General features: G+C 35.8%; 1 protein-coding gene and 1 long non-coding RNA gene across 3 annotated transcripts in view; one reads left to right on the forward strand and one right to left on the reverse strand.

Annotated features, from left to right (window-relative positions):
* LOC134533843 (tyrosine-protein kinase Btk) overlaps positions 1-8,623 on the forward strand; it is a 406,493-nt gene extending 397,870 nt beyond the window's left edge. The window contains exon 16 of the mRNA XM_063371537.1: positions 2,252-8,623. Coding sequence (XP_063227607.1) covers positions 2,252-2,353 — 102 coding nt within the window. The 3' untranslated portion in view covers positions 2,354-8,623. The remainder of the gene's footprint in view (positions 1-2,251) is intronic.
* On the reverse strand, positions 1-24,917 carry LOC134533846 (uncharacterized). Of its 2 annotated transcripts, none has more exons than XR_010075400.1 (2): positions 24,817-24,917; positions 1-2,460 (listed from the first exon to the last, which is right to left on the reverse strand). It is a non-coding gene; the product is annotated as an uncharacterized LOC134533846 (long non-coding RNA). The 2 variants fall into 2 exon arrangements; XR_010075399.1 differs by having other exon boundaries at positions 1-2,538.
* Between the last annotated feature and the right edge of the window lie 565 nt (positions 24,918-25,482).

Raw genomic sequence — 25,482 nt, forward strand, 5'->3', positions numbered from 1 at the left:
TTAATCAAATAGTTTTATTTTTAATTTTAATGATACAATTATACACGAGGTTTTTTTAAAATATGTATATATGCTAGCTGAAGTGCCTGTGCTTCGCCGTGGCAGTCTACAGGCAGAACACTCGCACAGCTCAGACATGCTCCTCTTGGGTATGCTACTGCTGCACCTCGAATGAGAAAAAAAAATTAAACAATGCAATAGTTGTTGCCATGGATTAAAAAAAAACAATACAATAGCGAAATTTTATAAATTATCAAAATATTCTGCTTCAACAGGAGGTTTTCTCGAAATCTCATTTAGGCAATGACCTTTCTCTTGTTTTTGAAGGACAAGTGTGCAGAATTTCATAGAGAATTGATTAAAACTGTAATTTGTGTAAGGAAAAAACAAACGCAACTCTACTTCATATATGTAGATGATGTACCATTAGATGTGTGTCAATACTGCTGCTAATCCTTAATGAAACCAAATGTTAGAGAATTTACTTAAAAATTAACAAATTTAAATAAAATTTCGAATAAAAATATGTTTGTAATTATTATGGAATCCAGCTTTTTTAGATCCAAAATTATGTGAAAAAGAACAGTTTTTTTTTTTTATTTCATCTGCAAGTTTGACCAGAGTGAAAGTTTATCTAATTAAGGAGTCATTTTTGATTACAAATTTTCTTAAATTTGATACAATAGTATTCAAGTTCATCTTGAGAATGGGGAGCTGCTCCTCAGGGCGTGATGTGGCTCATGTGTGGACACCATGAGACCTTACTCCTGTCAGCTCTTAGGTTGGGGGGGGGGGGGTCACACTTAAACATACACCCTCTCTCTTGGTTTCTTCAGGCGCTGCCAGCCTTCCTGAACACGTGGTCGAAAAGCATAACTCAGTCTCGCAGTTAACCACACAATTTATTGCCACACGCAACCTTTACTCGGCCTCTCGTCCATCTTGTTTGCGTGCATGTAAAATGCCTTACGGCATGGATCTGATTTGTTGGGGTCGATCACCCTCGTCCCTTAAAGTGGTGCAATTAATTATTAAAGAAGTCTGCCCGACCGAAACAGGCACCGAGGACAAGAAGGAAAGAGTTTAGTATTATTCAAATTTAAGAAACAGAATTACTAATCAGTGATGGTGAACGATGGGAGTCCTCGGGTTTTTCACGTTTCCTACCTCAACGGTTGACGGTCACAGACTGGGCCAGATACTGGACAGTGGGGTGACTCACTAGCACCCCTTTGCAATTACCTTTATAAGTATTCAAATTCATGGCATTTTTGAAGACTTTAGTAAATTCAATAAAATTATTACACGTTAACATACATAATGAAACCTTAATGAAAATGTCTGTAATTAGTTAAATGTCAAAGTGTTCCGTTATGGATATGGCCTTTTTGCATGCCATTTAAGACCAACAAAAGCAAAGGGACCTAATTTGGATGCTGTGGAAAGAAGCTGTAACCCTTGAGATAAATGATAAAAGTTTACAATGTCATAAGTTCTTAGGAGAAAGGGGTATGTACTGGCTTTAAAGCGCCCTCTTTGGGGCACAGTTCAAATCTTGGCTCGTGCACATCACACGTGACCTAATTGGCAATAAAACACGCTGGGTGTTGGGAAAGGGATGGATTGGTATCGAGGACTTCCATCAGGCTTAACTCGGGGTGAAGCCCCCGAACGACGTCAATCTTACAATCAAGGTTGCCTTACATTAGTGTGTTTTACATTCTATCTTTATACAACTGGAGGGATCTGATGGTTGATATTTTAGAATTTATATTTATAGTTAAAATAATATTTATTCCTAAGTGAAATACCTACTATGTACATCTGACTTCTTAATGTACAATAATTCAATATAATGTAAATAAACATTTGTTTGGTATTTTAATATTCATTGAACTGTATGAGATTTTTACCTACCCCCTCCCTTGCTATCTTTCCGCTAGTGCACGAGTTGGGGTGGCATCGCAGCTGACACTTTTCTTCTCCTCTACCGGTTCCCCCTACTACATGCCTAACAACTCCCCTCCTCTCCTGGTTCCCCCACCATGAACTTAACCATTCCCCTTATGCAATTGGAGTTTTTGTAATGTTCGAAAATTTCAGCCCCCCCACAGCAAAGAAGTTTCATGTCAAAAACCCAGAAGGTCATTGACTATAAATTTTTTCAACTGGGTGTTATTGAGAGAAGAGTTCAGGCACGTGGCCGAGCAGCGTGGGAGTGGAGGTTGACGTTGTTCTGTGGACGTTGCAGGTGATGAGGAAGTGCTGGAGCCACTCCCCCGAGGACAGGCCGTCGTTCCGCTCCCTGAAGGAGCAGCTGGCGAACGTCTCCCAGGGCCTGCTGGCCGATTGACTCTCCCTGCTCAGCGCCTCCCTCCCCCGGCCCTCCACCCTGGAGCGCCCGCCCAAGCCGGAGGCCTGCATCTTCTGCGCGTCGTACGGCCACCCCTGGCTCGAGATCTGCAAGGCCATCCAGGCCACGCGCCACAAGTGAACCTGCAGACCTGCAGTGCGGACGTTCTTCACCCGACACCAGCACTGGGGGACAACCAACTATCCTTACTAGAAACACAATAGTTGTGCCTAATGAACAGCGCATTCTTTTACTTTCCCAAGCTAATCATTTCGTAGTTCACGCACAACACGGCAAAATGATTTTGTGATATTTTTCTATTTTTCTGTGAAGATCGTTTTGGAAGTTGATGCACTTGAAGTTCACACTCAAAAGTAGTTGATCAAATGAACAATAATGGCAAGTTGCACAGTTTTGAGCATGAGGCGGTATTCTGTTTGGTTTTCGAAATATGTGCTGGTCTAATATTTCAGCATACAAAGTGAAGTGAATAAAACTGTCATATCTAACTGTATTTATCTGTTTGACTGAACTTTAGGAATTTTTTTATATAAAGATTGTATTGTTATGGTTTTTTAGTGTGCGATCAGATTGTGTTGCAAGTCCTAGATGTTTGACACTGTGACTCTAGCGTTGACATTTATTACTATGATTTATATAGAACTTCCAACTAGATTGTTGGACTTATCTCTGGTAGGAGAGGGAGTCAACCACTTGGGTGAGTCATTGATTCTTTCACACAGGCATCGGCTATCAGCCAACATAGTCATGGAGAGCTTCTATTTGTGCTTATAAGACATTGGTGGTTGTAACTATACCAAGTTTGAGCATGTTTTGATTCAGTCAGTTTTGGTAGGCTGTGTTCTGAGTACTTACAGTTGTTAAATTTACGAAATACACAGAACTACTTTAAATTTTAGAGTATGGCTTCAGTACTTTGTATAGTTTGTACTTGTTAAAGGGACTATGATCCAACAATATCTTGATACACAAATTACATGCATACATATCTTTTTTAACAGCTGATTAATACAAGTACATACATTGATCTAATTTTAAATTTCTTATTTAAAATTTCTTAAGTTTTAATAAAAGTAAATAATGCATACACTTATGAAACTGTACCAGTAGATAGATTAAATAATTGTTTACAAAATTGTATACATGTATGTAGTTTTAGTGTTTTCTACATGATAAATGGCTCTGCCCAAGTGTTAAAATGTTTTTATCAAAAATCAAAAAAATGCTGAAATTAAAGCTAGGGTGTAATTTCTCAGTGTAAAAGAATATGGTTAGGTTAAAGTTTTTATGATTAAAAATTTAAATTCAGTATGGTATGCCTGTGCTATTAATCTCAGGACATTGATCATAAATCTTGGTATAAAAATCACATGTCATGAGCATTCATGTTTCTGAAATTCTTTTAGATGGTTGCGAGGCTTTTGTGTACATGTGCAAACATCTTGAGCAACACTAATTTTGTCTTTCTTTCTAATGTGTTCATTGGCAGTATTGTGTTACAAATTTAACTATAGAGATGAGCGGTGCTGAGGCAAGCCTAATTATTGGTGTTTGTATCCTGATAGTACAAGTGTACTGGAACTATTTTTAGATCATATCGTTGCTGAGCAGTTTTCGGGTGTTGTCAAGACTTGGTGAAATGTTTCTGGTTACTTGCTTATTCGTATTAAAAGTATATTATGAAATTATGAAAGGCCAGCTGGTGTGGCGTGTGGTTTGATGTACTTAACTAATATTTATATTTAGAAAATGAACCGTCTGAGCCATTTGGTCGGTTTTTATGCTGTGCCCCAAAATATTCGGGATTTTTAAATTAGCATTACCAAAAAATGTGAAAGAACCAAATGCCTAAATGTTTTTCAAAATTGAATTTGTCAGGTCCAATAGGAGAACGAACAAGAGTATAATAAACAATGAAAATTATATCCTTTTGATAAGTTACTTTAATTCTAAAATGTGAAGCTAATGTAATATTAAAGACTGGATACATTGTGGTCTTGGAGATATTACTGAAGGATCGTATGAGTTTTCAGTTGTGTGCTTGAAAATTTTTTTAATTCCAGCTAAAAAGCATTATGTGGCACTAGTCTTTTCCTGTCCCATTTGTTTTTGTATCGCTCTAACGGAATATTGACTGCGTTAGAGAAGTGCGCAGGTTGCGGACTTGAACTCTCATCGTGGAGCGGACATCCTGAGGCGAGATCTCACGTTGCGAACTGTGCAGAACACAATTGTGGTACACTGTAGGCCCTAGTGTCAAGATTCAAGTCATTCCTGAAAGACTGATTTTATTCGTTTATGTTTTAATTGTACTTAATTTGTTTGTAATTGGTATTATTGGTAATATTTTAAGTGTGTGTGTTTTGTGTTTGGTAGTAAATGTATAAAAAGATAACTATTTACTCATGTAGCATTTGAAAAGTTTTTTATAAATTTTTGTACAATAGTGGAAGTGTGCAAAAATTCTTCAAAATGTTTGGTTATATTGCTGCTCTGTTAAGCAATTAGTTGGCAGTTGCTGTTTTAGGGAAGACCAATCTTACGATATAATTGGGAAAAAAAAATTGTAATTTTAATGATAAAGGAGCCAGCATATACCAAAGATGTAGAGTTGTATAGTCCTAACTCCTAAGCCATCTGTATAGCCACCATTACATAGCAAAAATATACTGTTTTAACTTTTTCTTATTTTCCTTTCTTTTGTCTGTAATGAACAATAATGGGTGAAAAACTGTAGATTCCCAAGGGGAACACAAATGATAACATTTATATATCCCATTTTACGGTTACGATTTTTGCAAGCACAAGTGAGCTCCCGCAGAAAGGAGCTTTTGATTCCAGGGGGGCCCCTGCCCCAGGGATCTACGCCCATGTGGACAATATCGATAGAATGTGTTTGTAACTGGTATTGCTTAGAAAAAAAAATATTTTAACTTGTTGCAAATGGAAGTAACGGCTGGTTATAAACATAGATAAATTATAAAATCCTTAACTGAATTAAATCTTTGTTAAAAATACTTCTTGCATTTATTTAGTTTGTAACTTAAAATCTTATATCTTTTGTTAACTGTAAGACTTTTTTTTTCGTAGTTGATGGTTACTATTTGTGTGTGTTAGTTAAAATGCTTACTATTAGTGATTAATAATAATAATTGCAAAGTTTTTTTTTCCCAACTTTAGTTAAATGATTTACCGCTTTGATAGTATGATGTCCAAAAATTTTGTATTTTAATAAAATTGGTTATTGTTAACTATAGGGAGCTATGCCAATGCATGATTACGATTTTTAATTGTACGTAAAAGTTTCATTATTATTGTTTAAATAAACTATCTAAAGATGCACCAGTTCCTTCAGTTATAAAGATTTTCAGTTTTTTTCTAAGAGCTAATTTGTATTTCTATGTAACTAACAGTTATTTTACTGATATTTTGTCCGATTCATTCAGTAGGTATAATTTAAAAAAAAAAAAAGGGGGGGGGGGGGTATTTTTATACCTGTTAAGGAAACACAAATTATTTTCAAAGTTTTTTTTATTAATTTTATTAAATTAGAAAATTATCTTGGTTATTGTGTAAAAAAAATTTCCTGATCCAACCATTATAAAGAAACATAACTTGGACAAGTATGTGAAACCACAATAAAAAAAGTTTCTGTTGACAAGATGCTGACATAAAAATCACTTCAAACATGTTTTCATAATTGTATTAGACAGTAATTGTCATACTAACTGAACAGAATGGACTGTATTTTACTGCTACAGTGAAGGGTCAATCATCCGGCATTTTATGGTTTGACACAGTTTGTAATCTGGCACCAACAAGCCACTTGCGTTGAGACATTTTGGGTGGATTTCAGATATTGATCTTGACCTTGATCGTGAGGTCGCAATACTGCATTGCTGGTATTCTAGTTTTACTATTTTAATTTTGGTATATGGTTTATTTCATAGCGAGTTACATTTCATATTTCCAGCATTGTTGCAGTACTGAACGTACCAGATAAGACTACCTCTGTAGTGGGGGCGAGAGTGTGGTAGAAAGGTAATGCTTGGATACAATTGTATCGTGCATGGTAAGTTGGCGTAAGGGGGTAAATTGATTAAACAAACACTGAACAGCCTTGCAAAATAATTCTTTCAGTTGTAATCTTTAGTAACAAATCCATATATGTGCAGTAACTATACATCTTCTGAATTCATTTTGTTTAGCAAAATGTTTTAACAAATGTTATGTTGTAAATTTTTAGATAACATGACTAAAGATGAACATATATCTCCATAACTTAATCCATTTCCAAGAAAGTTGAAGTACTATAAATATTCATTAGGCTTGATTTTTTTTATAACTGAAAAATGGGCTTGTCCGAGACATGAATTTTTGAAAATAAATAAAAAAATACAGTTGTCATTTACAAATTGTGATTTTTATTTACTGTAATTTTGGCAAATCTGAAGCTGCTAATGGGTGTATGCACAAAGGCCCAAAGGTTTTTAGCTTTTAACTATGCTGCATATTAAATATTAATACATGAGAAATTTAACATTTAGGTCATTGTGATCATTGCAGACAAAATATACTGCCTAAATATTCGTATTTTGTTGAGTAAAATTTTTTTAGGCAGAGGATTAAATTGGAGTGTTTATTTTCTTTCCACACAGGTTTTTTTTTATTTACGTTATATTGTACCACAACTGTAATGCACATAAAAAAAAAATTAGCATTTAAATATATATCTGGCCTCAGAATTATAAGCAACAAGACCTTGTCTGACCATTTAGCATAATAGTCACGACTCTTGGCAGGTAGACTAAAGAACCAAAGTTATGATCCGGGCCAGTTCGGGGGTTTCCTTTGCGCAAATACTACTTCCCAATGTACACATACTGGGTGTAGTGCTGGTCTTCTCAGTGTGCATAAGGCAAGCCACTGCACAGAACCATAACATTATGACCACAGTGATTGGGGTAACCAATCTCTGTGACTATCATGTAGGGTGATGGCCCTACCTCCCTCTCCATAACTAGTGATAAAATTACTTTTCAACATCAGAAAGGTATTAAAGTAGGCTTAGGGGTGATTACTTTTAAAAATTTCTGACTCCATCAGGGGTGGGGGGGGGAGGATGGTATATGTAATACCATACCTCCTCCCAAAACCCTTTCTCAAATCATCCCTCCCAAGACTAAAAACTGGATCTGTCCCTGCTCTGAATCCAGCAGAAAGGACTCTTAGAAGAAAACATTTTGTGTGAGAAAGCATTGTATTTTTTAAAAATTCAATGAGCTATTATAACTCTTATTGGAAGGAGGAATTTTAAGAATCTTGATATGCTTAACGTTGTGAAATTCATTTAAAGTTGGCTGCAAATGTGAGAATAACTTGCCAAGGCTACTTCAGCTTTGATTAGAGAAAACCTATAATTTATAATTGTTGGTGTAAACTGTACTTCATAAAACTCTTAGCTTTTAAACTAAACTTCAATGGAAGTTTTGTAATTTTACAGTTGTACTATAAGTTGCAAAGTACTGACATGAAAGCCGGGCTGCTAGTTAAGCTAAATGGACATCTTGTGCAAACATCATACTGCAGCAAAAGATGAACAATACAATCAAAATTTTCAAACCAACTACTTGAGCAGTATTTGTGGTGTTAAAAACTTGGAAAACTGTGTTTTGTACATAATTTTTGATAGTGTAAATTGTTAGCTCAAAAAACTGCCCTGAATGTTGTAAATTATAGTGTTATAATTGTACGAAAAAAAATATTCTGTGGGTGATTTCATTGTAAAAATTTGTAAGATACCAGTTTCAATAAATTGATACTAGGGTCGTAGCTGAGATGCCAATATAAAGTCGCAAAGGGGGAAACAAGTTGTGAGATTTGTCCAAACATCATATATAATTTTTTTTTGCTTGTATGAATAGTACTTATACTGGATTGTGATGAGCAAAACTGCGACACTGGGCATTTTCATGTTCTGTCTGTTGCATAATGTAAAGTGCATGGGCAGGTGGTGGTAGTGAACTTGAATCCTCCTTTGGAATTTATGTTCCAACTCCACCCTGTTTGTCTTCCTGTCTCTAGATATTATGTTGCATTAGGAAGTAGTAGAGTCACGACTCTTGTATTAGACCAGTGTGTCCCGCCATGTGCTGTCATCGCTTGTATTGTAACCGTTGATCCTATTGCCTTTGATAGCTTTTTGTTGTGGGACAGAAGTATGCATATTAAAAGGAATTTGTTTTTAAACTGTACAATTCTTATTTACTTACTACCTGATCCCTGTACTGTTTTGTGTGTAAGATGGAAGAAAAAAAATGAACCGAGTTGGAATTGAAAATTATTTTCATTCACTGTATTGTACTTATTGGAATGTGAAAATTAAATCTACTGGAATAGTATAATTTAACAAAACACTGCAATGACAAGAAAAAAAAGAGATTTAATATTGATCACAAAAAATTTTATTGCACGCCACCAGGAAAGGATGAGCCACTGTTGCACTCAGGACCACACATGGTTGTAAGGACAGGGAGAGGGTGAATGCAAGCCATTTAGATACCACACCATCTCCAAGTACAACAGAAAACACTCATGCCAATGACTGCAGTAGAAAAAACACGCAGGAAAACATAGACTGAAAATATAAATTTAGCATTCGTCAGTGTTTGAAATTTGTACCAATGAACTCATTAAGTTATGTAAACAAATTTAATGTTAAAACCACTGCTGGTTACACTGTATGCTCAAATTTTCTTAACCAAGCCAACAATTTTTAAATTTTGTCGTGCTTCCAGCTTCTATTTTATTTGTCTATAAAAAAGAGAGGCTACCAAATCTGTAAATGAAATAAATAAAATTCTATCAGGAATATGTGGTAAACTACAGTATTGTAGAACTACATACATCTGAAAAAAACATTAGAATGGCAACAAACGGAAGGATTTTTTGTTTCAAGACAATGCGTAACTGTGAAAGTTAGGTAACCTCCGATATATCGAATACACAGTGTTAGCTAGCACTAACATGTAGTGCTAGTGTTCTGGCATACTTAGTTTTGTTTTTACTTAAAATACTATTTGAACAATCTACATGTATGGTATAACAATAACTGTAACAAAAACATGCATTAAGTGTAAAGTAAGCCTTTTAACATGATAAACTTAACATATGGGATATTTGTTGGTATAATTAAGTTCTTCAAACTTTATTTTTAATTTTTTTTTTGTTGGTGGAAATAAGTCATTTGTGAAATATTATTCTTACACTGTCCTTATAAGGAAAAAGTTGACAAAAAATATGTTATAAGCAGGAAAACTATAAGCACAAACATTATAACAGGGTTCTACTGTAATTTCTTTCTCTTGATACACAGTATATTTATGACTTACCGTGGCCAACGATAAATGTGCATGTCTAAAAAAAGAGAGACGTGTGATTGCAACTATACAGAATGTACAGAAATTGCTTTGTTTAAAGTAAGTAAATGGATAGCAGGGAATGACAAAAAACAAGCAATTTTTGTATAGGAACATACATCCGGATATGAAACACTCCAAATTTGCAGACAGATGCATTCAGTAGCGCAGAAAATTGGAAGTTTTCAGTGACGTGCAAACGCTCCTCAGGAGCAGGAAGCGAGGGAGGGGGCTCAGATGTAGAGTTACTCAAGTGCACTGGCAACCAGCAGTCTGGTGGAAGCACAGTGGATGGTTGGTTGTGGTATGTTTCCACGTTTGACTCTGGGTGACTAGTGCAGCGTTGACTGTTCAGGCCCCCACACATGATCATTCCGGTCCGGACTTATCAGCCGGAACGTACCAGTCTGAACTGATCGGACTGTGGGCTCGAACTGCCGTGTTGCGAACAGCATCTCGTTAAGTCCAAACTGTCAGTCCAACAGCTGTGTTTCATAGAGACATTTGTATTTATAATCTTTGATTGCTTTGCTGTTTTTGCAACCACAAGACTGATCATGTGTGGGAGCCTTAAGTGAGTGTGATGCTGTGATTACAGATTTGACGAACATCAGCGGCACGGCAGACTTAACACTGCCAGAGATGGGCAATGGGTACATGATGTACAGGAAGGCGAGAGAAAACGCAGCAGCAGCGGTACTCGTTTACCAAGGACTCGCCCAAGACAGATGTGTAACGAACAGTAATATCTTCGTACTGAGAATTTCATACCAATAAGGTTGAATTACAGCACTCGGCTGTTTGCTAGTGCGTAAGACCAGCTCTGAATGTCTCGCCTGAATCACCACCTTGCTGCCTGTGGAGCGTTTGAACATCAGTGCTGTGATCGTGATCTCTGCATGCACGTCAGTTACAAATTTGTGCGCTACTGTTCGCACCTGTAACTTTGCAGGATTTCATTTCTGGATGTATGTACTGCAACGTAGACTCCACGCACACATTTTTATAAGAAGCCACAACTTACCCCCATTACGCCACCTTAAAGGTTGAATTTAGAAAACTGAAAAATATTTATGTAACTTTCTGTTTATCCTTAATTTCTTATTTTGATAAAAATAATTTTGTATAAAACACACGTACTCCATTTTTACACCATTATGAATGTACTTTCATAAAACAGTGAAGAAAATTTATAAATATTGTGTGTTCATTATTCATAACATATGTTTTTAACATCAGCTGGAACTACAGAAATTGGTCAGAAAAAGTTGGTAGTTGTTTGTATTTTTTCATGCCCATCATTTTAACTCCCGAACTATTATCTTCAGAGATATAATTTCCTGATATACAAACAAAATGATAACCTTTTCCCATAATTTGCGGTCAAATTTTGAGAAAATGGATAAAACATATTATGAGATTTCTTATTCCACTTAAGAAGATTGGGTGATATGTAATTCTCTTTATTAAACAAAATCTACCCCATTTTCTCCATCTAAGAGAGGGAATTTCGTAATGACATATAGCTTATGTTATTCCAGTATATGGGCTGTTTCTACTTAAATTTTATACAAATTGATTCAGTAGTAAGATCATGATTTAGTAGATAAAATTTCAAACTAAAAAACTTTTGCATTCAAGTTAATAGGGAGTAGGACAAGAGTGCTTAAAATCTGTTAAAAAACAATTAAGGTAATTCAAAATACCAGTGATCATCTTTTGCATATTTGCAGTAGTACTATATGGGACTCAAACACAGTTTTTAAATACATTACTGGTGCAGTCCTGCTAATATTTATTATAATTATTTAGGGCCTACCAACAGTCAGAGCCTTTAACAGGTGGGCACTTATCAAATATTAGAAAAAATAACAATAACATACACAAAGCACAATAATAACACAACAATAAAATGAGACAACACAAACATAAACACATGACAAAAGACACTTAAAAAAAATATAATAATTAAATTTGTCAATTCCAAATTAATTCATTATCAATGAAGTAACAATAATACATTATTTACATCAGAAATTATCTTAACTGCAAGAAAATTAAGAATTCAAAATGTCTTTCATTGAGAGTTTTGCCCTTTTGAAAGGGTCTAAAAATTTCAAAATATCATTACAATTATTAGTACACCATTTTGATAGCTCATTTTTTATGTGATACGTTCGAAAAGGTCGCATTGTTCTATGATTGAATGAAGGAACTCGAAGACCAATTTTATTTAATATTTCAGTGCTGTGGTAAACATTTATAAAACAATTTATTACAAAAACAGTATCAGAAACTTTCCTTCTAAACTGCAGTGTATGTGTGTTCAGGGTTTCAAGGGTTAAGTCATAATTAAAATTCTCTGAATTATCATCAATTAAATGTATCTAAACAAATGTATCTAAACAATTTATTTTGTATATTTTCAAGTCTATTTGCGTCAATGGTAGTTATAGAGTTCCAGATGACAGAGCCATATTCTAATCTCGATCTTACTAAGGTAAAATAAAGCCTAATTACAGAATCAAGAGAGCTAGGCAAAAAAGTTAAATATTTAATAAACCCTATTATTTTGTTTGCACTTGCAATTAAATTATCCACGTGGTGATGAAAGTAAAATTTAGAATCTAAGAGAATACCTAGATCACGCATACAATAAGTTCTCTGTATCATGTTGTTTATTACATAGTTAAAATTTTCTGTAGTGATGGCCAGATATCCAAAAACCAGATACCGATACCGATTCCAATATTTCCAAATTTACCGATCCGATACCCGATACCCGATATTCCGATAATCGGCCTATCTCATTTCTAACACTGATTCTATAAAATTGTGGTTATGGAGTATTGTTAGAGACAATAAGTTAATGAATAATGTTAAATATTAATAAAACATACTTATGTGAATGTATATTATTTTTATTAATTGTAAAATATTGTAAATTCACATTAAATGAAAGTTAATAATGAAATTATCATAATGGCCTAGAAATAAGCTCTCTAAATTCAAGGTCTTAAAAAATTAAATTATTTTTCAAGGCCAGATAAAGCAATATTCTGGTGTAGGTATTACCTACAGTATGCAAAAAAAATATTGTAACTACAAGGAAACAAATTTCAGATTTTTGTGGAGAAATATTGAGAAATCTTGTAGCTGTCCGGTATTAGTCTAGTGTATTTGCTTATAATGTACGAATCACGAGTCTCTGCATGTACTTAGTCCAGTGTCTCAACTGTAATCTACGAAATTTACCGTCCGAAAAACATCAAACTTTTGTACCCTTTGTAAAATATCATCACAGTAAACGACACGCTAGAAAGGAAGGTCTTCAAGTAGCAAATTTTGTAACCATAGTTCAAGTGTATCACTCCATTTATTGGTGCGAAAACACGTTAAAAATACGTGAAAAGTAATTTCAATACAACTTTGAAACGTACTGCATTGTTTATAAAACCACACATCTTTATTTATGTTGTTGGCAATGCACAAAATATAGCCAACATAATACCTTTGCTGCAACTTGCCCTACTTAGGGCCGATATTATGACATCCGGCTAAATCCTCAGGTTAGCTAGCCCTCAGGTTAGGCTAGCCTCCGGTTAACGAACGAGGGGTGTATTATGACTCATACTTAGCCTGCGGTTGGCTAACCGGAACCTGACGATGCGTGTGGTGTAATAATGGGTGTGTTGGTAATGAAATAAACCAGAATTTGGTAACATTTGTTGCAAGACAGTTTTTTTTCTGGTAGAATGTTAGTCAGCTGTTTGTTTGTATTGTGATTTGTAATGTTTACAGCTGCAGTAAAAAAATATGCCGCGAACTTTATCTTGCAACAGATATAATTAAATTAACCAAAAACTACTTCGACATCAAACCTGCTTTGTATTAAACCATAAAATTACAATTTACGATTCAAAACCGTGTGTTTTCAACTTTACTCTTGTATTGAAACTCATGATTTTGTTAGGTTATTTATTAAGCCAAAACTAACGAAGTAATTCTATACAAACAAATAAATACGGATGACATTTTTGCTAGAGAACACTTATTTCTTTCATAAATTTATTTCATAATCAAATAATATAGACCCTGTTTTGGGAAAATACTTGTAGATTTTCATTTCACTGGTGTAGGTTTCATTTTTGTACTAATAGTTTCGTATCATGTATCCAAATTAATTCGATCCTGATGGAATTAGTTTGTGGTATAGGATGCTTGCTGTTTTAATTTAGTAGGTCGAGAGATCCTAGATATATTCACTGGGGAAATAATTATGATTGTAAAATGTATACGAAAGATATATATATTTTTACAAGACCTGACATAATTTGTTTGCATCGTGATATGTTAGGTATTTTGTGTAATGTACAGGATTTTTCAACATTCTAAATTAAAACAGCAAGTATAATGTAAAACAAGACCAACATATAAAGGGTCATGCCGATAGGATTAAGGGATTAACTTGGATACGGTAAACAGAATAATTCCAGTGCTGTTTTCGTTTTGCACTTGCGTGACAGGTAGATAATAAATAAGTACCTAATGGTTTGTAAGATAGGGAAGGGATAATTGGGTAACATTTATTTTCACATTCAATTGTATTCATTGAACTAGAACCACGTCTGAAGTCGTATGAAGTGCATTTCATTCCCGGCATATGTCCACTGTATTACGAATAAAAATTCACAGATACAACTTCCACGAAAACACACATTTTATAGGTAATAATAACCCTCGTTTTGCAATTTTAAAATTCACTTATTTACACATATTCTTAAGCAGGAACATTTAAGTTTATAGACCTATACAGTGCATACGTTTATGTACTTCATGATCAATTAAAGTCAAATAATAATACACGACTCGACGAGAATAGAAAAGCGGTACTACACTTTCATGTCATGTAATTTTTAATAAAACTTTGACGAATACGGAGAAGCATTTTATATTAAGTAATAAATTATTCCATCGCATCCTGCAAATATTCAATAGAATTCCTCAAATAGTCATCATCACTATCAACAACTAACCTCGCCTGATACATCGCCATTTTATTTTCTGTTGCTTAGCCTCCGGTTAAGCAGCTAGCGGCCGGTTCATCCACCCGCTAGGTTAGCCGGAACTTTAACTGGAAGGTAGACGTTAACAGGGAGTCATAAAACCGAAATAAGAGCTAGCCTGAAGTTAAATTTTAGCCGGAACTTTAGCCGGGGGTCATAAAACCGGCCCTTAAACACGTTTCATATTTTAGCTTTTGTAAAACTTACGTAACGTCTTTGTATAGAACAGCAGTTGGGACCATGAAACGACACGGAAAGAAAATAACAATTATATCAAGTAGCAACTTTATTCTTCTTCATGTTTACTTGCGGCTACACCACTTAGGGCCGGTTTTATGACCTCCGGCTAAAGTTCCGGCTAAAATTTAACCGCAGGCTAGCTCTTATTTCGGTTTTATGACTTCCTGTTAACGTCTACCTTCCAGTTAAAGTTCCGGCTAACCTAGCGGGTGGATGAACCGGCCGCTAGCTGCTTAACCGGAGGCTAAGCAACAGAAAATAAAATGGCGATGTATCAGGCGAGGTTAGTTGTTGATAGTGATGATAACTATTTGAGGAATTCTATTGAATATTTGCAGGATGCGATGGAATAATTTATTCCTAAATGTAAAATGCTTCGCCGTATTCGTCAAAGTTTTATTAAAAATTACATGGCATGAAAGTGTAGTACTGCTTTTCTATTCTCGTCGAGTCGTGTATTATTATTTGACTTTAATTGATCACGAAGTACATAAACGTATGCAATGTATAGGTCTATAAACTTAAATGTTCCTGCTTAAGAATATGTGTAAATAAGTGAATTTTAAAATTGCAAAACGAGGGTTATTATTACCTATAAAATGCGTGTTTTCGTGGCAGTTGTATCTGTGAATTTTTATTCGTAATACAGTGGACATATGCCGGGAATGAAATGCACTTCATACGACTTCAGACGTGGTTCTAGTTCAATGAATACAATTGAATGTGAAAATAAATGTTACCCAATTATCCCTTCCCTATCTTACAAACCATTAGGTACTTATTTATTATCTACCTGTCACGCAAGTGCAAAACGAAAACAGCACTGGAATTATTCTGTTTACCGTATCCAAGTTTATCCCTTGATCCTATCGGCATGACCCTTTATATGATGGTCTTGTTTTACATTATACTTGCTGTTTTAATTTAGAATGTTGAAAAATCCTGTACATTACACAAAATACCTAACATATCACGATGCAAACAAATTATGTCAGGTCTTGTAAAAATATATTTCTTTCGTATACATTTTACAATCATAATTATTTCCCCAGTGAATATATCTAGGATCTCTCGACCTACTAAATTAAAACAGCAAGCATCCTATACCACAAACTAATTCCATCAGGATCGGATTAATTTGGATACGTGATACGAAACTATTAGTACAAAAATGAAACCTACACCAGTGAAATGAAAATCGACAAGTATTTTCCCGAAACGGGGTCTATATTATTTGATTATGAAATAAATTTATTAAAGAAATAAGTGTTCTCTAGCAAAAATGTCATCCCTATTTATTTGTTGGTATAGAATTACTTTGTTAGTTTTGGCTTAATTATAACCTAACAAAATCATGAGTTTCAATACAAGAGTAAAGTTGAAAACACACGGTTTTGAATCGTAAATTGTAATTTTATGGTTTAATACAAAGCATGTTTGACGTCGAAGTAGTTTTTGGTTAATTTAATTATATCTGTTGCAAGATAAAGTTCGCGGCATATTTCTTTACTGCAGCTGTAAACATTCCGAATCACAAAACAAACAAACAGCTGACTAACATTCTACAAGAAAAAATAACTGTCTTGCAACAAAAGTTACCAAATTCTGTTTTATTTCATTACCAACACAACCATTATTACACCACACACTTCGTCAGGTTCCGGTTAGCCAACCGCAGGCTAAGTATGGGTCACAATACACCCCTCTTTTGTTAACCGGAGGCTAGCCTTACCTGGAGGCTAGCTAACCTGAAGATTTAGCCGGAGGTCATAATATCGGCCCTTACTAAATTAAATATCGTAATTATTTTTGTTTATGTTTTCAATTTATGTACACTTAGGGCGGTTTTATGACCCCCGACTAAAGTTCCGGCTAAAATTTAACCGCAGGCTAGCTCTTATTTCGGTTTTATGACTCCCTGTTAACGTCTACATTCCAGTTAAAGTTCCGGCTAACCTAGTGGGTGGATGAACCGGCCAGCGACCAATGAGAAACAAGGCTATAGTGACGTCAGCCCGACGAAAACGCAGTTCCGACAGCCCGACAAAAGTTGAATCTATTTCTATTCTGCGTCGTGTCGGGGTGTGTACGACGCATGCCACGAAAGAAATGTGAACTGAATAAAATGAAATTTCGCTCAAATGTCCCTACTGTGGTACATTGTAGTCAAACAGAAAAACGAAATTTTACTTGTTTGTAAACTTTGCATCAGGTGGTTCAGGTCTGGTATATTGTATTATTGTAAAGAAGATATGGAAAGTTTTAGCGAAGAAGAGTTAATTTTAAAGTACAGAGCTATCCAGAGCTCTATGACATTCGTGGGAAGGACTTTAAAACTCAACCAAAAAAAGATAAGGCGTGGACAGAAATTGCCAACCAATTTGTTGATGAAGATGTGAATGGTATGTTTAAAGCGAATGTAAAACCAGCTAACTAAATTATTTCGCTCCATTTTACGAAGTGAAGTTAATAATTTATACTTCTGTGAGGTAGTGGAAGTAGTAAAATAAAGTTCGTTTTTAAAACTAAACCTGTGAAAAAAAAGTAATCCAAATAAATGCCTTGTTTGTCATTGTTTCAAGATAATTATGATAGTATTTTATGGATAGCTGTTACTACTAATTATGTTTCCCCTTAACAGCATCATTCTGCAAAACTAAATGGCGGCATCTTAGAGATTCCTACCTTAGAGAAAAGAGAGCAGCGAAAACGAAAAGTGGGCAACCTTATTTCGTATCGCAGACGACTAAGGGCCGGTTTTATGACCCCCGGCTAAAGTTCCGGCTAAAATTTAACAGCAGGCTAGCTCTTATTTCGGTTTTTAGACTCCCTGTTAACGTCTACCTTCCAGTTAAAGTCCCGGCTAACCTAGCGGGTGGATGAACCGGTAGCTAGCTGCTTAACCGGAGGCTAAGCAACAGAAAATAAAATGGCGATGTATCAGGCGAGGTTAGTTGTTGATAGTGATGATAACTATTTGAGGAATTCTATTGAATATTTGCAGGATGCGATGGAATAATTTATTACTAAATATAAAATGCTTCTCCGTATTCGTCAAAGTTTTATTAAAAATTACATGGCATGAAAGTGTAGTACTGCTTTTCTATTCTCGTCGAGTCTGTATTATTATTTGACTTTAATTGATCACGAAGTACATAAACGTATGCAATGTATAGGTCTATAAACTTAAATGTTCCTGCTTAAGAATATGTGTAAATAAGTGAATTTTAAAATTGCAAAACGAGGGTTATTATTACCTATAAAATGCGTGTTTTCGTGGAAGTTGTATCTGTGAATTTTTATTCGTAATACAGTGGACATATACCGGGAATGAAATGCACTTCATACGACTTCAGACGTGGTTATAATTCTATGAATACAATTGAATGTGAAAATAAATGTTACCCAATTATCCCTTCCCTATCTTACAAACCATTAGGTACTTATATTATCTACCTGCCACGCAAGTGCAAAACGAAAACAGCACTGGAATTATTCTGTTTACCGTATCCAAGTTAATCCCTTAATCCTATCGGCATGACCCTTTATATGTTGGTCTTGTTTTACATTATACTTGCTGTTTTAATTTAGAATGTTGAAAAATCCTGTACATAAACACAAAATACCTAACATATCACGATGAAAACAAATTATGTCAGGTCTTGTAAAAATGTATTTCTTTCGTATACATTTTACAATCATAATTATTTCCCCAGTGAATATATCTAGGATCTCTCGACCTACTAAATTAAAACAGCAAGCATCCTATACCACAAACTAATTCCATCAGGATCGGATTAATTTGGATACGTGATACGAAACTATTAGTACAAAAATGAAACCTACACCAGTGAAATGAAAATCGACAAGTATTTTTCCGAAACAGGGTCTATATTATTTGATTATGAAATAAATTTATTAAAGAAATAAGTGTTCTCTAGCAAAAATGTCATCCCTATTTATTTGTTGGTATAGAATTACTTTGTTAGTTTTGGCTTAATATATAACCTAACAAAATCATGAGTTTCAATACAAGAGTAAAGTTGAAAACACACGGTTTTGAATCGTAAATTGTAATTTTATGGTTTAATACAAAGCAGGTTTGACGTCAAAGTAGTTTTTGGTTAATTTAATTATATCTGTTTCAAGATAAAGTTCGTGGCATATTTCTTTACTGCAGCTGTAAACATTACAAATCACAATACAAACAAACAGCTGACTAACATTCTACCAGAAAAGAAACTGTCTTGCAACAAAAGTTACCCAATTCTGGTTTATTTCATTACCAACACACCCATTATTACACCAAACGCTTCGTCAGGTTCCGGTTAGCCAACCGCAGGCTAAGTATGGGTCATAATACACCCCTCGTTCGTTAACCGGAGGCTAGCCTAACCTGAAGGCTAGCTAACCTGAGGATTTAGCAGGAGGTGATAATATTGGCCCTCAGTCTGTTTGTATAAACATAAACAGATATCATCGTGTTTATGGTTAAAGACGTTATTTTAGAATCGTGAAGATTGGATTTAAGAATGGACGAGTTCAGCGAATAACTTCTAATTAATAAAGTCTAAGCTCATGCTATTTAGATGATATTGGTCTGAAGGACTACAGAAACCAGCCAAAAAAAGAAAAAGCATGGGCTGAGATAGCAAATAGTTTTTCGGGAGAGGAAGTTGATGGTAAGTTAACTAAATAAATAAAAGAGCCTACTTTGTTTTTAGTTGTTAAAGAAACAATCAAACGTTTGTGAGTTGGTAGCACTAGTTTTTTTGTTTTGTTTATGTGAGAAGAGGGACGATAATAAGATGTATAAAAGGAAGTAGAAATACACGTTGTTTCTGTGATATTAAGTCTTTTAATATGTAATTTGCACCCTAAAAGATTAATAACATTTAATAGGTTATGGGCCCAGACACAACCTGGCAAGGTCTGCATCTGTTTAAGTTGAATACGGGATTGTGAGTGGAATTATTATTGTATTGCTCCCGGTCGCCATTACTGCAGTGCCGTTCGTAAGCAGTAAGTTTAAAATCACATTTGAGTCATGGAGAGTGAGAAAAGTGTAGTTATTCTAAAGGGAAAAAATAACTGGAATATTTGGAGTTTCCAAATTAGGATAATTTTAGCTGCAAAGGAATGCCTTGACGTCGTAGAGGCAGACTTGAAACCAAAAAATGAAAATTCGTCATCGTTCACAAAGGAAAGCAAAGAATGGTGGTTAAAAGATGTCAAGGCACGTGAAATCATCGTCACAAGAATGGACGAAGATACGATGAAGCATATTTTGACGTGTGTGACTGCCCATGAAATTTGGTGCAAACTAAAATCTATCTTTGAGCAGAAGTCGCAAGTTAGTTTGCACCTACAACAACAGAAATTTTTCAGTTACAGCTACGCCGAGAAGGGTATCGCACATCATGTGTCAGAATTGCAGGAACTTGCTTTCCACATGAGACAAGCAGGTGAGCAAGTTTCTGACCAAATGCTTATTACCAAGATCCTGATGTCACTACCAGCACGATATAAGCATTTTCGAACGTCTTGGGAGTCAGCGACCCCGGACAAGCAAACACTCAATGAACTCCTAGGCCGCTTGCTGATGGAAGAAGAGAGGTTAGGTGATGAAGATGAACCAACACACGTGGAGACTGCACTACTTGCAAAGCGAATGAGTGGAAATTCCAAAGACGGTTCTCAACATTATCAAGAAAAACGTGTGTGTTTCTATTGCAAAAAGCCTGGACATATAATAAAAAACTGTTTCTTTCTTAAGAACAAGGAAAAAAGGGCCATACCCTCAGAGGCTTTAGTGTGCATGGCTCTGTATCATAACAGTAGGTCAGATTCTCAGGGCTTTTATCTAGACAGTGGCAGTTCAGACCATATGAGCTGCCGTCGCGAATGGTTCTCGTCATTTCGCCCAGTGAAAAGAAATGTAAAAATAGGGAATGGGAAATTGCTGGAAGCCTGTGGAGTAGGGGACATAAATGTGTCTGTATTTAATGGTAGTTCGTGGACTGAAACTGTTATAAAAGATGTGTTGTGTGTCCCAGAATTGGAGCTGAATCTGCTCTCGGTAGGTGCATTGGTAAACAAAGGCTTCACAGTGATTGGAAGGTCAGAGGGGTGTTCAATTGAAAAAAACAGTGTTGTGTTTGCGATAGCTGAACGTCATGACAACTTGTTCGTTGTGAAGATTAAAGTACTTCTCAGTTCCTCATATTCTGTAAAATCAGATAACTCTCTAAATATGTGGCATAAAAGGCTTGCTCACCAGAGTGTCTCACATGTGAAGCGTGTTTTGAATAGAATGAATATAGAGTACACGGACAGCGAAAACTGCAACTTCTGTGAAGACTGTGTAAGTGGAAAACAACATAGGTTGCCATTTCCTTGCAGTCAAACTAAAACTCATTACCCTTGTGAACTGGTTCATGTTGATTTAAATGGACCAATGGAAGTGAACAGCCTTGGTGGGGCTAGGTACTTTCTGATCTTCAAGGATGACTTTTCCCATTTCAGAACTGTATACTTTCTTAAGAGTAAAAATGAAACTGTGACAAGATTTAAAGAGTTCTTGGCAGCAGCAGAAAGTGCAACAGGATTCCCAGTGAAAACTATCCGCAGTGACAATGGTACTGAGGTGTCTAACACAGAGGTTGAAACACTTTTGAGGGATAAAGGAATCGAGCATCAGAAGTCTGTCCCTTATGCTGCTGAACAAAATGGCAAGGTTGAGAGGGAAATGCGCACCATTGTGGAGGCAGCCAGAACACTTTTGTCTTCTTCGGATCTAGGAAAGGAGTATTGGGCCGAAGCAGTCAATACATCAGTGTATGTCATAAATAGGACAGGCACAAGTTCGGTGACAGACAAAACCCCATTTGAATTATGGTGTGGCAAACCCAGCAAGATAGACTACTTTCAGGTATTTGGTTGTGAGGCCTATGTACATGTGCCTAAGCAAAAACGCAGAAAATGGGATAGCAAAAGTAAAAAGGGAATATTTGTGGGGTATGGAGAGAACATGAAAGGATACAGGATATGTTTCCCCGAAGAAAAGAAGGTTATCGTTGCGCGTGATGTAATATTCCATCACAAGAGTTGTCCAAAGGAAATCATAAAAAGGAAACACATAATGCTTGTTGAATCAGAAGAGAATCGGGATGATCAACAGCTGGATGAAGAAGATGTATGTCACCACCGAATCGAAGCGGGCCAAGGCCTAAATGATGATGCATCAGAAGCAGGAAGTAATTCATCGGCAGAAGATTTCATAGGATTTGACAGTGAAGAAGTGAGACATTTAGATGCTCAAGATATTCGTTCTCTAAGATGTCGAGAGTTGTTAAGGATGCCAAGCAAATTTCAAGATTACTGCCTTTTCTCTAACAGTGGAATCAGTGAACCTCAGTCTTATGCAGAGGCCCTTGATAGACCAGAAGGGAAAATGTGGAAGGAAGCAGTTGAAAGAGAACTGAAAGCATTGGAAGAAAACAACACCTGGAGTGAAGTGGATCTTCCAGCAAACCAGAAACCTATCGACACGAAGTGGGTGTTCAAAATCAAGGCAGGAGATCAAGATGAAGACATCCAGTACAAAGCACGGTTGGTGGCAAAAGGGTTTCAGCAAACTCATAACTTTGATCACTCGGAAATATATGCCCCAGTTGCCAAGCTACCAACTATGAGATTGTTCCTGGTTATTGCTCTCAAGTACAATATGACTATCTACCAGCTTGATGTCAAAAATGCATTCTTACATGGAAGAATAGATGAAGAGGTCTACATTACCAAGCCAGAAGGTATGGATGCTGCAAACAACGTGATTGGGGAAACACCAGTTAGAGTGTTGAAATTAAATAAATCACTATATGGTCTGCAAAAGTCACCAAAATACTGGAATGAAGAATTTAACTCATTCATGATGGAATTGGGATTCAATCGCTCAAGGTCAGACTACTGTCTTTATTGTAAGCTTGAAGGGAATGCCAGAACCTATCTTCTCTTGTATGTAGATGACTTGTTGCTGATGGGAATGGATCGTGAGGAAGTGGACCTGATTCGACAAAAGCTAGCCTCTCGATTTAAAATGACAGATCTGGGAACAGTCTCAAACTTCCTTGGTATAAACATTTGTCAACATGATGGAGAAATAACGCTGGACCAAACAAAATACCTCGAGAATGTTCTGCTTCGCTTCCACATGACTGATTGTAAGCCTGTGTCAACCCCTCAAGAGGTTGGGTTGGATATCACAGACAAATCTGAGGACACAGAACTCGAGAAGAGGTGTAGAGCACTCATCGGTTGCCTGATGTACGCCATGTTAGGCACTCGACCAGACCTCAGTGCAGCAGTCAGCTTCTTGAGCCGTTTTCAAAGTCATCCTGGAATGGAGTTGTGGAAAGCTTTGAAAAGGGTCTTAAGATACATTCGAGGTACAACAGAACTACAATTGGTGTACACATCCAGGAACCAATGTCCAACTCTACAGGGATATGTTGATGCCGATTGGGCTGGCAGTTCTTCAGACCGTAAGTCGACGTCAGGCTACGTTTTCCAGGTGTTTGGCTGTACAGTTACCTGGTCCTCTACCAAGCAGCAGTCAGTCTCACTGTCTTCAACTGAGGCTGAATATATTGCTCTAAGTTCTGGAGTAAGTGAAGTGCTGTGGCTAAAGAGTGTCTTGATGGAGCTAGGTATTGATGTAGAAGAACCTGTAACCATCTACGAGGACAATCAGTCAGCTATTTATGTGGCAAAAAACCCTGAAAACCATAGACGGCTGAAACATGTGGATATTAAGTACCATTTCGTTAGAGATGTGGTTAATTCGGGAGTGATTACCCTCAACTACATCAAGTCTGATGAACAGTTGGCAGATGGCTTTACCAAGCCTCTAGGAAAACTGAAGTTTGAACAATTTGTGTATCTCTTAGGTCTTGAGTCCAAAAAAAAAAAAAAAAAGCAGTAAATAATAAAACATAGTGGTACGCTAGATTAGTAGCTAGTTATGTACGTTTGATTGAGAGGGAATGTTAAAGAAACAATCAAACGTTTGTGAGTTGGTAGCACTAGTTTTTTTTTGTTTTGTTTATGTGAGAAGAGGGACGATAATAAGATGTATAAAAGGAAGTAGAAATACACGTTGTTTCTGTGATATTAAGTCTTTTAATATGTAATTCGCACCCTAAAAGATTAATAACATTTAATATTAGTGCATTCTAAAATCCATTTTAATTGAAGTATTTAGCTTGGCACGATTTGCCGAGGCCAAATTGAAAATCGTCGGGTTATTTTTGTCGTGGTAGTGTGACTCTACGCTTTTAAATCTGTCGTGCTGAGGCTGAGATAGATGCTGCACGATAGTTTGTCGGGCCTGTCGTGTCGGACCCGTCGGGGCATTGTGATTCCAGCATAATATATATATAATATATATTGTCCCGACCTAGCAGCTCCATAATTCACTCGCCTAAATCCAAGGAACTGCTTCAGAAAATAAAGAGGTTATAGAAAGTATGGTTTTTTTTACTACACTCATTAAATGGCGGGTTGTAGAGATAAATTAAATATTTTTTTACACTATTGACAGATTATGTTCATTTGTTTTTATGATATATATTTACGATTATGAAATACGTACATTAAATGTATGTATGCATTGACCACAGTTACTAATAACTACTTTTATTGTCTGTGTACAACCACTCACCTCATAAAATATGACGAATCACATGTTCTTTACTGAACTCATAGAGTAAGTAAAGGGAGAGGCGCCACTCCCATAGTAATGATCGTTTGCTTAAATTTGTAAACAAGACCCTTGCGATCATACAATTTCTTTGCAACTTGACAACGAAAAAATTACAGCCGGATACAACCTGAGAAAGGTTTAGCGCGCGATAGTTGGCACCTTTGTAGTTGCCATATTTTATATTTTTTCGATAAAGGCTACTGATATTGTAAAATTGCTTTATGTCAGTACTTATAATAGGACATAAACTATTTCCACAATAGAAAAAAAATTCCGCAATAGAAATAACTTTGATTCAAGGTGGATTCAAACCCACGACGCCTTTATCCGCACGACCACCAATTCATCTTTCAAATAGATCTTCAAGTGTACATTCTTATGTTATATTTTTCTGCACTAGTAAAGTTGATATTTTACAGCCAGATTGAAACTGATGATCGTTTGGTAATTAATTTTATTTCTGTTTATTATATTTATTTTCCATTCCGTTATATATTTTTAATTTTCAACTTCAAAACCAGTAACAGGTAATATGGAGAACGACAGGCCAACGTGCTTTAATTTTCGTTTTCGGCAATATGCCACGCAGCATCTAGTTTTCAGTGACATTTTAAAAATATATAC

This window comes from Bacillus rossius, chromosome 7 (genome assembly GCF_032445375.1).
Source record: "Bacillus rossius redtenbacheri isolate Brsri chromosome 7, Brsri_v3, whole genome shotgun sequence".
Classification (NCBI taxonomy): Eukaryota; Metazoa; Arthropoda; class Insecta; order Phasmatodea; family Bacillidae; genus Bacillus; species Bacillus rossius.